Here is a 12,679-nt window from a genome sequence, read left to right on the forward strand (position 1 = left end):
CCTGTCACCAGGGGACTGTAACCTCCCGGACTTACTTCGTCAATTTATACTGACCTGGGGACTCGAACCCAGCCCACCAGGGGACTCTAACCTCCTGGAATTAATTTATCATAGCCCTGGGGACTCTAACCTCCAGGCATTAGGATTTATTAGTGTCCAAGATCGTGAGTCATCTCAGTGTTTCATCAGTACAGAGCCACGTAGGGACGAGGGGTCGCATGGGTGGTAGGTTAGTGAGAGAGACCAAGGTGAATTATATCTTGTGGGCCTGTCCACCACCAACACCCAAACGATCACTTATTCAGTCCTCCACGTATGACCTCCGTAAATGTTGGAACCCTGCTCACTGCACCAAATGTTAGGTTCGTTTTTCGGAGACCCTCACGGACTTGATGCAAAAGCAAGATACTGACCTGGCTACAAAAACACAATCCTTTATTATTAAGCAAATACAAGCTTTGGAGGATCGCTGTACACAACCTGGCACAGAGTGCTGAGTTACATAAGCCATTCTCCCTGAACAGCGGACATGTATGAATACTCTATGAATTGGCTGATACATAACACAATTACTACATTTGGAACATAAAGAGAACAAGATACAGCACTGATCATTCACAAAGTAACTGATAATGACAGGATGCGATTTCAAGCGGAAGTGTCTGCCTTGAACAAAGGTCACTGACTTGGCCACTTCAGTAGAAACAGAAGTTTCATACCTTTACAGAAGTTTCACCTCTTTACAGAATTACCGAAGTCTCAGACCGTTACAAACATTTCCCACCCAATCCTATTCAGGCAGGAAGTTTACGACAGTTTCCACATACACCAGTGTAAGAAGATAAGGAACATAAAAATTAATGGGATGTTATCCCATTAACATCTCAGGAGAAGCTAGGACCCAAGGGCACAGTGTGAGAGTAAAGTGAAGACCTTTTAGAACAGGTATAAGGAGAAAAGTCTTCAGCCAAAGAGTGGTGAAACATTGGAATTCACTGCCACAGAAGGCTGTGGAGGCCAGGTCATAGTATATATAAGACAGAGATAGATAGGCTCTTCATTGTCAAGGGGAACAAGAATAATGGAGAGAAAGTAGGAGAATGGGGTTGAGAAACTTATCAGCCATGATTGAATGGAAGAGCAGACTGAATGGGTTGAATGGCCTAACTTCTGCTCCTGTGTCTCACACTCTTATGATCTTGTATCGGTGGCAGTGGGTCAGACCAAGTCCGGATTGTTCCCTTCTCAGTAATGGTATTGCTTTATCATTTTGACATGACACGGCCTTTGCTGTTTTCTCCAATCAAATAATTAATGTTACCAAGCTTGTTTGCTGCTCAATTTGGGTCTCATCATATCTATCTCAGACCTGGTCCTTCATCTGCTTCCAAATCTTGGCTAGCTTTTAAAAACTGAAAAAAAAGCTGTGAATGCTGTAAATCTGGAACAAAAAGAGAAGTTGCTGGAACAGCTCAGCAGGTCTGGCAGTATCTGTGAAGAAAGAACGTTTTGGGTCTGGTGACCCTTCCTCAGAATCCCTCTGCTGCCAGACCTGCTGAGCTGTTGTAACAACCTCTGTTTTTGTTCTTGGTAGCTTTTCTTTGATTAGCCAATAGAGTTGTTCCCTTATGTGAATACATTATAAGTGTTCCATTATAATGTGGATACTTATGAGGTCATCCACTTGGGTAGCAAACATAGGCAGGCAGATTATATCTGAAAAATGACTGATTGGAAAAGGGAAGGTGCAACAAGACCTGAGTGTCTTTGTACACCAGTGGCTAAAAGTAAGCATTGTAGGATCAGTAAATTGTGAAGAAAGTAAATGGCATATTAAGAAAAAGAGTAAATCATTCAGCCCTTTGAGCCTGTTCCACTATTCAATAAGATCATCGCTGATAATGGACTACAAAGCAATAGGATTCGAGTGCTGGAGTAGGGTTGACTTGCTGCAACTGTACAGGACCTTTTGTAAGACTAGCCCTTGAGTATCGTGTGCAGTTTTGGTCTCCTTATCTGAATAAAGATCTTCTGGATATTGAGGGTGTGCAAAGCAGGTTTACCAGATTGATTCCTTTCCCCCTCCGTCACCTAATTCAAGTCTGCTTAAAGCTCACCAGTTTTATCACCTAACCTGTTCCCCAGTGTATCTCTCTTGGCTCAGTGTCAATTTTTGTCTCATTATACTAATGTAAAACTTCTTGGGATGCTTTTCTACAAATATATTAACTGGATTCAAATTACTGTTGGAAATTGTATTGGGTATACATCTTATGCCTATGTTCCTTATCAGCCTTATCTTCCATGTAGATACTAAATTAAGCAAGCTGTGAGGTAATGGCATTGCAGCATTTGGTTTGGGATTATTTGGCTGCTTCATGTTTGTGTATATTAATGAATACTCTAATCATTGCCCAACAATGTAGTCTGATTGCCAGTAATAGTTTGGAGTATATCATTCTGAATAGGTCCAGGAATCTGCTCCATGTACAGCCTTTTCTTTCTGTCTGACAGCTCAGTGAGAGGCTGTGATTAAGTCAGGTGCTTTGATCAAAATCAACTCTCAGGATGTTTATATTATCTGGCTGGCAGAACATTATTGGCAGTGTGTGGTTGTCGAATTTAAAATCCATACCTGCACTGCTCTGCCAGTTGTTGTGAAATAGTGATGAGAACACTGGCCAATGTTTCTTCTTCTCTCATTCTCTCTCGCTCACACTCTCCGAATTGGCAAGTGTTCTGCTCAGCTGTTCTGTAAGCCTGTCTAACTACAACATACAATTTGCAATATTCATTTGCATTCACTGTCTTATGTTAATGTCTGTACCATCAGTTATCATTAGTGTTTACTGGGCTGGCAATTACAACATTAGCCGGATTCAGTCATTGAACAATCACTTTTAGTGGAACTTTTTATTTCTGTCCTATAGTTATCATTAATAGCTGTTTCTTTTAAACACTTATTATTTTTCACAGAATCTGTATTTAATACAAATTTTCATAATGTGCAGCCAGTCATTATTCCCTCCAACCTATAATTTTCCCTGTACCTTCCAAAAAAGGAAACAAGAATAATTCATATAGCACCTGATTGCCTCTCTCAAATATCAAATTGCAGCAGCATGGGTTTGACTTTGCTAAGTGATGTAAAATAGATACGTTCACAATGACCATTCCCAATACGAGACTAACTAACCAGTACCACCCCTTGACATTCAGGAGTGTTACCATCACTGAATTCCTCACATCAGCATCCTGGGGTTACGATTGACCAGAAACTCAATGTACAATGTCTACAAGAGCAGGTCAGAGGCTAGGAATGCTGCAGTAAGTAATTCACCACCTCACTCCCCAAAGTCTGTCCACCATTTATAAGGCACAAGTCAGGAGTGTGATGGAATACCCCCCACTTACTTGCGTGAGTGCATCTCAGGCGACATTCAAAAAGCTTGACACCATTCGGACGAAGCAGCCCTCCCTGATTGGCACTACATCCACAAACATCTACTTCCTCCACCATTGATGCTCAGTAGCGGCAGTGTGTACTATCTACAGGACGCACTGCAGTAATTTGCCAAAGATTGGCATCTTCCAAACCCATGACTTCTTGCATCTAGGACAAGGGCAGCAGATACATGGGAACAACACCACCTTCATGTTCCCCTGCAAATCACTCGCCGTCCTTGCCTGGAAATATATCGCTGTTCCTTCATTGTCGCTGGGTCAAAATCGTGGAACTCTCTCCCTCAGGGCATCGTGGGTCAACCTACAGCACATGGACTGCAGTGGTTGGAGAAAGCTTCTCAAGGGTAACTATAGAAAGGCAATAAATGCTGGCCAGTAAAATATTAGACATCCCTTACCATTTTGTTTTATTTCAGTCCTTCCTCTGTAGTTGTTTGGAGACCTTTTTGGATAGATTAAGTGGAGCCAATGACTTTCCTCTTAAATAATCATCTTGGGAAGTACCAAAGTTAGTTTAATGGGTTTAACATGCCTTTGGTTAACACCTCCAATGAATGCGTTTTCAAGAATAGAATACTGCTCGTGAGCTTTATCCTAAATGAACGTTTCAAGCTACAGGGTAGGAATTAAAATTCACAGGAGGAATTGGACAATTTTATTTAATTCACACTTTATTCAATACACAGTTCAGCAGATGTAGAACTGGAATGAACTAACAAGTTTATCAAGTACACCTCTTAGTCACTCCGTAATGTTGTAGTCTCCTGAGGCAAGATAGACAAATATTCTGGGAAACGCCTCTCTGGCTTCTAACACAGACAGTACTCCAAGAGATTTTCAAATGCTGAATTTTCTAATGATCCCGGAAACTTATCTTCCAACTGGAAAAGACCTCCCCTGAGAGGAGGTTTTCTGTCTGCCACTTTAAAGTTTCAGCAAACTACGTGTTTCAGTGTTTTTTAAAGTGGATAATGACTCTCTTACAGTAATAGGTGGTATTTAATATCTAACTAGCTGTGCCCAGCATTCTATATACTTCCTGTCTACTAATCCCACTCGTATCCATTTCACACACCATACAGAATCAAACAATAAACGAGATGCAATCAGCAATTTTAACATTTGATCAGCTCTGCCATTCACTAGGGATCATGGCTGATCATCTTCCATTTCATCCCCACATCCCTCAATTTCCTTAGTTCCCAAAAATGTATCCAATCCAGCCTTCGATCTTTTCAACATGTGAACATCAACAGCCCTTTGGATAGTAAACTCCAAAGATTCACACCTCTGAGAGTAAAGAAATATTTCTGTACCTTAGTCCTAAATGGCTAACCTCTTGTTCTGAGCCTTTGACTCTATGTTCTAGATTCCCGAGCTGAGGTAAGCATTCTCTCAGCAGTTACCCATTTGTGTCCATTACGAACTTAAAATTTTATTTTGATCATCTTTCATTCTTCCATACTACAGGAAACATGGCCCTAAACTACTCACTTTATGCTGAGGACAACAGTCTCCTACCATGAACCAGTACAAGGAATGTTCATTTTAATCTCTATACAGGAAGGAGATCAAAGATGTAAACAGCTCTCTAGGTGTATCCTCACCAATGCCCTCTATAATTGTTGTATGACTTCATTACCCTTATACTGAAAACCCATTGTAGCAAAATATCATATACAATTTGTCTTTCTCATGCTTGTTGTAGTTACATGTGACTCAAGTATCAGGATGCCAAGGTCCCTGTGAATGCAATCATTTCTCATTCTCTAACAATTCAAAAAATATTATTTCTTTCTAATTTCTTGCCTAACTGATAACTTTATACTTCAAGGCATTATATTCCATCTGCTAATTTTTGCCCATTCACCGAGTCTATTATTATTCTTCTGGGTGTCCTCTTCACTGCTTACTTTTCCACCTAACTTTCTATAGTGGGTAAACTCGAATATCTTAAAGTAAAGCTCGTCATCAGGTCATTAATGAAGATTGTAAAAGCTAAAGACCAAGTACAGGTCTGTAGTAGTGTTTCACTAGTTACAGCTAAATCCTTTCAAGGAATTGCACACCCGGTCACCTCTCCCAAATCTATGCCGATCAATAAAATAGATTGTAATCCTTGGATCTTCTAGCTGATCCTGGTCTGTGGGTTAGTTGATCCTGTTTAGAATAATAGTTAAGTTATAAAGGTTCCTCTATACATAACTTCACCATACCGCTACTCACAGCTCAAGCTTGTAAAAATCAGTCAGTATTCTCACACTTGTTATCATTATCCAGGATATGTGTTTGACAGCATCAACTGAAGAACAGGAGTAATCTCATTGACTACCCTGTCTTCAATAGCACTTGCATGTAACCACTTGTGTAGAGTACTTGGAAACCTTTAACTAGTCATGGGGAAAGTGCAACAAATTAAACATTGTCACCTAAAATGTAACAAACTAATTTATGCATTGATGCCCTTCAGTACCTCAGACTGTAGTTTTTTGGCTTAATGCTCCTGTCATTATACTTCAGTATGTCATCCAACATACTGTGAGGAATGGCTTTGGGAATACACAGTTATATTTGTTCAATATGCACACATCTTTAAAACTAATGGACAAAATCTGTTCTCTTGTTTTCAGGAATGACCAGCTACCAAAGAATAGGCGTCTACATTTTTGCAGCTGGGTCAGGCGGACTTCCTACAAATGAGACAACCTTCGTCAAGCTGTTGAAAGAGCAAGGTTATTCCACTGGGCTTGTTGGTAAGAGATAACAGGCCGTTGGTATTCATACCTTCAACCTTCCAGGCAAACCTCGTTTTTTTTGGTCGCTCTCCCATTTATTTCCACCCTCTACCCGACATAACTACCGTTTTAACCATCCCAGTCATTTCTTCAGATGACAGTCAGGTAATGCTGCTTGAAACATGAGGTTCTCAAGTTTCATTAATGGACTCTTAAAATAATAACTTCTGTTTTTCAAGCATATTTTCATGGTATTGGTTTTAAATTGTCTTATGTAATGTTACACGATGTTACTGCTCTGTGAAAACCATTGAATGGCTTATAATAATGAAATTATATGTAATTACCCCTTGATGGTATGCATGAGCAATTGTCCTATTTTAACTCTGTCGCCAGTAAAAATACCTCATTAACACACAAGGAGGAAAGTGAACTCAATAAATGTGAAGCTGGAAAAGCACAGCAGGTCAGACAGGATCCGAGGAGCTGTCTGGCGGAACATTGACTTTCCTGCTCCTCGGATCCTGTCTGACCTGCTATGCTTTTCCAGCTTCACATTTATCAACTCTGGATTCCAGCATCTGCAGTCCTTGCTGTCTCCAAGTCACTACGAGGAGGAAAATGTTCTGTTATCAGCAGGATTTTTGTTTTGTTGAAGAAACTTTATGTTGAATTCAAGAAATGCCAGCCCAATTACCTCTCTCAGGATGAAATTGTATTGATTGCAAGAGATCTGTAGAAATTAGCAAACTTAACGAGCCAACTTTTCATGTTGTGTTTCTTTTCCTAATTAATCAAAACCTTTTCTTAATGATTCTAGCTGGCAGTTACAATTGACGACAAGTCAGATCCTAGAACAAAACCTGCCTTGATAGATCATGTGTTTAATTTTTGCAGTTGGTTTGTGTGCCGTTAGTGACAGCAAATATTCACGTGAGGCTTCAGATGTCCTTTAACAACGTATAAGTTTTGCACAATGAAAAAAATACACAAAAGTTAGAACTTAACAAACAGCAAAACAAAGTTCCAACCTGTTTCCCAAGACTGCCCCTTGACAGATACTCAATTCCAGAGAAATTTCACTCATGTCTCATCTCTTCGGGTTTTTACCTAACTGACTTCTCCTGGTTTCTTGTGTTTGGACTGCAAAGGCAATTCTTTTATTCCTTTCCAAGTCTGCTTTTGCAATTCTGACAGTCTAAACTTTTTCAATTCTAATAACTTGAAAATGTCTGTACAAGCTCTCAGATTTTGCATGTTCTGCACACTAAGGGAGGCAGTGGCCTAGTGGACTGTTAATGCAGAGACCCAGATAATGTTCTGGGGACCCGGGTTTGAATCCCACCACGGCAGATGGTGAAATTTGAATTCAATAAATATCTGAAATTAACAGTCTAACGATGACTATGAATCCATTGTCAATTGTCAGAAAAATCCAGCTGGTTTACTAATATCCAGTGTCTGGGAGAATCGTTGCACCGTGAATGAATGAAAAAAATCTAACAATGCTTCATCTGGCTCTCTAAAACTAAAATTCACCGACCAGGAGAAACTTGTCTCCCTTCTGAACTGAGCTGCCAGCTCCACTGAACTGAGACCGTGAACTTTCTGTCCTAAAGTCTAAACCAAACGCTTTGGGCATTTCTGACGTATTGTACACTCAGCAATGTAAACATTCCATTTGGTACCGCTGCAACGATTCTCCCAGACACTGGACTACGCTTGCCTTCTTAGAATTGATGTGCTTAGATCATTATTTCAAATGATGTTCTGACCTGTTCAAAAAAAAATACATTCACAGAGCTGGCCCACATCCATCAGTCTCTATTTTAAAAGCTATATCCCAAGATATGATATAAACCTTTTATTACACTATGTGATTCCCATGGAATTTATAGCACACAAAATGACCACTTAGCTGAGTTGATTCATACTGGAGTCTGCTCCACACGAATCTCATCGCACCCCTTTTCAGTTAACCTGATCAGAAAGCCATTCGCCAGAAGCAAAATCCTGCAGATGCTGGAAATTTGAAATTAATCTGAAATTATTACAAATTAAGCACAAAATGGTGAAAACACTCAATATATCCGGCAGTAAAGAACTTTGCTATTCTGGGTGAGCGGTGTTTTAAATGACAATAGAAACGAATCGGGAAGATGCATAGAAACTATTTCCTTTAATAAAGGGACTTAGAACAAGGGCACAGATGGGCCACCGTCTTAAACAGGGCAATTCAAGAGAGAAATTAGATGGTTTCAAAGATAGTAGGAACTGCAGATGCTGGAGAATCTGAAATAACAAGGTGTAGAGCTGGATGAACACAGCAGGCCAAGCAGCATCAGAGGACCAGGAAAGCTGACGTTTCAGGCCATTTCTTCAGAAGAATGGTCTAGGCCCGAAACAAAAGCCTCCCTGCTCCTCTGATGCTGCTTGACCTGCTGTGTTCATCCAGCTCTACACCTTGTTATCTGAGAAATTAGATGGCATTTTTTTTATTACACAAAGAGCAAAGGAAACCTGGAATTCTGCGCTCTGAAAATACAGCTCATGGCTCGACTGAAGTCTGAAATTGATCCATTCTTGCTGGATAAGTGAATCAAAGAATCCTAGGGAAATGGTTGCTGAAGTGTGGATAATTCTGATCTCATCCAGCAGTGGAGGGGGTTTGGGAGGCTGGAGGGCCCACTCTTGTTCCTTGGTAGAGCCATGGTACATTTAATGGGATTCTTACCTCCAAGTCTAATCCTGGCTTATAAATCAAGCTGACAGTCTGATCTAGTGGGGAGGGAGGACTACACACCTGGCCAGATTCTCTTTCAGGTGCAATGTTAAACCAAGACCCTGACTGCCCTTTTAGGTGAATAAAAAGGATGTAAAGAATGTAAATGGCTTTATTTCACAGCAGTTTATGAAATTCCTGTGTGGCGACCTGGTCAATGCACGTATCTTGACCCACATCGCTACAACAGATTACTGGAAACAGCCATTATCCATTAACTGAGATAGCAGGAATTGCAGATGCTGGAGAATCTGAGATAACAAGGTGTGGAACTGGATGACCACAGCAGGCCAAGCTGTATCAGAGGAGCAGGAAGGCTGACATTTCGGGCCTAGACGCTTCTTCAGAAATGGGGGATAGGAAGGGGGTTCTGAAATAAATAGGGAGAGAGGGGGAAGGTTGATAGAAGATGGATAGAGGAGAAGATAGGTGGACAGGAGACAGACAGGTCAAAGTGGCAGGGATGGGGCCAGTAAAAGTGAGTGTAGGTGGGGAGTTAGGGAGGGGATAGGTCAGTCCAGGGAGATCGGACAGGTCAAGGGACCGGGATGAGTCTAGGAGGTAGGAGATGGGGGTGGGGTTTGAAGTTAGGAAGGCGGGGACAAGCTGGACTGGTTTTGGGATATGGTAAGGGAGGGAGATTTTGAAGCTTGTGAAGTCCATATTGATACCATTGGGCTGCAGGGTTCCCAAGCGGTACATGAGGTGCTGTTCCTGCAACCTTCGGGTGGCATCATTGTGGCACTGCAAGCGGCCCAGGATGGATGTGTCGTCTGAGGAATGGGAGGGGGAGTTAAAATGCTTCGCGACTGGGAGGTGCAGTTGTTTATTGCGAACCGAGCGGAGGTGTTCTGCAAAGCGGTCCCCAAGCTTCAAAAGTGCCGGGTGTGGTGGGGTGGAGTGGTCAAGGGAGTCATGCAGAGAGTGGTCCCTCCGGAAAGCAGACAAGGGCGGGGAGAGAAAAATGTCTTTGGTAGTGGGATTGGATTGCAGATGGTGGAAGTGTCGGAGGATGATGCGTTGGATCCAGAGGTTGGTGGGGTGGTACGTGAGGACGAGGGGGATTCTCTTTTGGTGGTTACTGCGGGGACAGGGTGTGAGGGAAGAGTTGCGGGAAATGCGGGAGACACGGTCGAGGGCATTCTTGACCACTGAGTGGGCGAAGTTGCAGTCCTTGAAGAACGAGGACATCTGAGATGTATGGGAGTGGAATACCTCATCCTGGGAGCAGATGCAATGGAGGCAAAGGAATTGGGAATAGGGGATGGGATTTTTGCAGGATGGTGGAGGTGTATTCTAGGTAGCTGTGGGAGTTGGTGGGCTTGAAATGGATGTCGGTATCTAGGTAGTTGCCTGAGATGGAGACCAAGAGGTCCAGGAAGGTGAGGGATGTGTTGGAGATGGCCCGGGTGAACTTAAGGTTGGTGTTGGTGAAGTGGATGAACTGTTCGAGCTCCTCGTGGGAGCATGAGGCAGCGCCGATACCATCAACAATGTAACGGAGGAAGAGGTGGGGTTTGGGGCCAGTACAGGTATGGAAGAGGGATTGTTCCACGTAACCTACAAAGAGGCAGGCATAGCTTGGGCCCATGCAGGTACCCATGGCCACCACCTTTATCTGTAGGAAGCAGAAGGAATCAAAAGAGAAGTTGTTGAGGGTGAGGATGAATTCGGCTAAACAGATAAGCGTGTCATGGAGGGGGACTGGTCAGGCCTGCAGGACAGTAAGAAGCAGAGGGCCTTTAAGCCATCTGCATGGAGAATGCAGGTGTATAGTGACTGGATGTCTATCGTGAAAATGAGGTGTTGGGGACTGGGGAATTGGAAGTTCTGGAGGAAGTGGAGGGCGTGGGTGGTGTCACAGGCATAGGTAGGGATTTCTTGGACCAAGTGGGAGAAAATGGAGTCCAGATAGGTGGAGATGAGTTCGGTGGGCCAGGAGCAGGCGGAGAGAATGGGTCGACCAGGGCAGGCAGGTTTGTGAATACATAAATTGTAATCTTTTTTTCTATTCATTCATGGGAGAGCATGCATCACTGGCCAGGCAGCGTATATTGCCCATCCCTAATTGCCCAGAGGGCAGTTAAGAGTCCAGCACATTGCTTTGGGCGTGGAGTCACAGGTAGGTCAGACCAGGTAAGGATGGCTGTTTCCTTCCCTGAAGGGCATTGGTGAACCACATGGGTTTTTCTGACAATCGATTCATGGTTTTCATTTGATTCTTAATTCCAGATACTTCATTGAATTCATATTCCATCATCTGCCATGGCAGGATATGAACCTGGGTACCCAGACAGTTATCTGGGTGTCTGGACTAACAGTCCAGCGGTAATTCCACTGTGCCATTGCCTCCCCATAAATATGATTTTGTTCTTTATGTCCTATGTTCTTGTCTTTCAGGGAAGTGGCACCTTGGTTTAAATTGTGAATCGAGTGAAGATCATTGTCACCATCCACTCCGCCACGGTTTTGACTATTTTTATGGCCTTCCGTTGACCAACCTACGTAACTGCAAACCCAACGGAGGCAACGTCATCGGTGTGGGGTCCCGGAGTACAGTGCGCACCACGATCCAGACTGTGACTCTGTCCCTCTTCACACTGCTGCTGCTGAACTTTCTCCAGCTTGTGAGAGTGCCGTGGAGAGCTCTGGGTTTCATCCTTCTGGCTGTGGCTCTGTTACTCGCTGTCGTATTGCTTTTCTTCTCCCAATTTCGCAACCTCAACTGCATCCTGATGAGGAACTGGACAATCATTCAGCAGCCTTTTTCATGTGAGAACCTTACACAGAGAATGACCAAAGAGGCCACAAGCTTCATGGAACGGTAGGAGATGTGACCCCATCCATGTTATTATCCTCGATACGTTGTCTTACTCCAATCAGAGTTGAAATGATTCTTAAGGAGTTGATTTTACACTGCCTTTTGAGGAAGGGAATTTCAAAGACTTTCAGGCCTTTGAAATAAAAATTTTTCCTCATCGCTGTTCACCCAGATAATGAATGTGCAAATTGCCTTGTGCAGTCTCCAAGGACATTTACTGAATAACCATCAGGAGCTTGCGTTCTGAACTCCAGTCTTCAAACTCCAAAGCCCTCTTGCCTAACTTCCTACCTTGCAATCCATGATCTGGAATCCATGTCAGGACAGATTGTGGCATTGTGACAAATAACAAAGAACAAAGAAAATTACAGCACAGGAACAGTCCCTTCGGTCCTCCAAGCCTGTGCCGATCTAGATCATCTATCTAAACCTGTCGTCTATTTTCCAAGGATCTGTATCCCTTTGCTCCCTGCCCATTCATGTATCTGTCTAGATACATCTTAAATGATGCCATCGTGCCTGCCTCTAACACCTCCGCTGCCAATGTGTTCCAGGCACCTACCACCCTCTGCGTAAAGAACTTTCCACGTATATCTCCCTTAAACTTCTCCCCTCTCACCTTGAAATCATGACTCCTAGTAATTGAATCACCCATTCTGGGAAAAAGCTTCTTGCTATCCAACCTGTCTGTATCTCTCATGATTTTGTAGACCTCTATCAGGTCCCCCCTCAACCTCCGTCTTTCCAATGTAAATAATCCTAATCTACTCAACCTCCCTTCATAACCAGCACCCTCCATACCAAGCAACATCCTGGTGAGCCTCCTCTGTACCCTCTCCAAAGCATCAACATCCTTTTGGTAATGTGGCAACCGGA

The 12,679-nt window shown here is 42.9% G+C and overlaps 1 protein-coding gene across 12 annotated transcripts in view; it reads left to right on the forward strand.

Annotated features, from left to right (window-relative positions):
• Positions 1-12,679, forward strand: part of sts (steroid sulfatase (microsomal), isozyme S) — a 108,643-nt gene that overhangs the window by 25,116 nt on the left and 70,848 nt on the right. For all 12 annotated transcript variants that reach the window (XR_007247745.2, XR_007247746.2, XR_007247747.2 and 9 more), the window contains exons 4-5: positions 6,096-6,218; positions 11,383-11,806. Coding sequence is in view for 9 of the 12 variants with exons in the window: in XM_048532693.2 (XP_048388650.1) it covers positions 6,096-6,218; positions 11,383-11,806 (547 nt within the window). In the remaining 3 variants the exon portion in view is untranslated. The remainder of the gene's footprint in view (positions 1-6,095; positions 6,219-11,382; positions 11,807-12,679) is intronic.

Source organism: Stegostoma tigrinum, chromosome 6, assembly GCF_030684315.1.
Source record: "Stegostoma tigrinum isolate sSteTig4 chromosome 6, sSteTig4.hap1, whole genome shotgun sequence".
Taxonomy (NCBI): domain Eukaryota; kingdom Metazoa; phylum Chordata; class Chondrichthyes; order Orectolobiformes; family Stegostomatidae; genus Stegostoma; species Stegostoma tigrinum.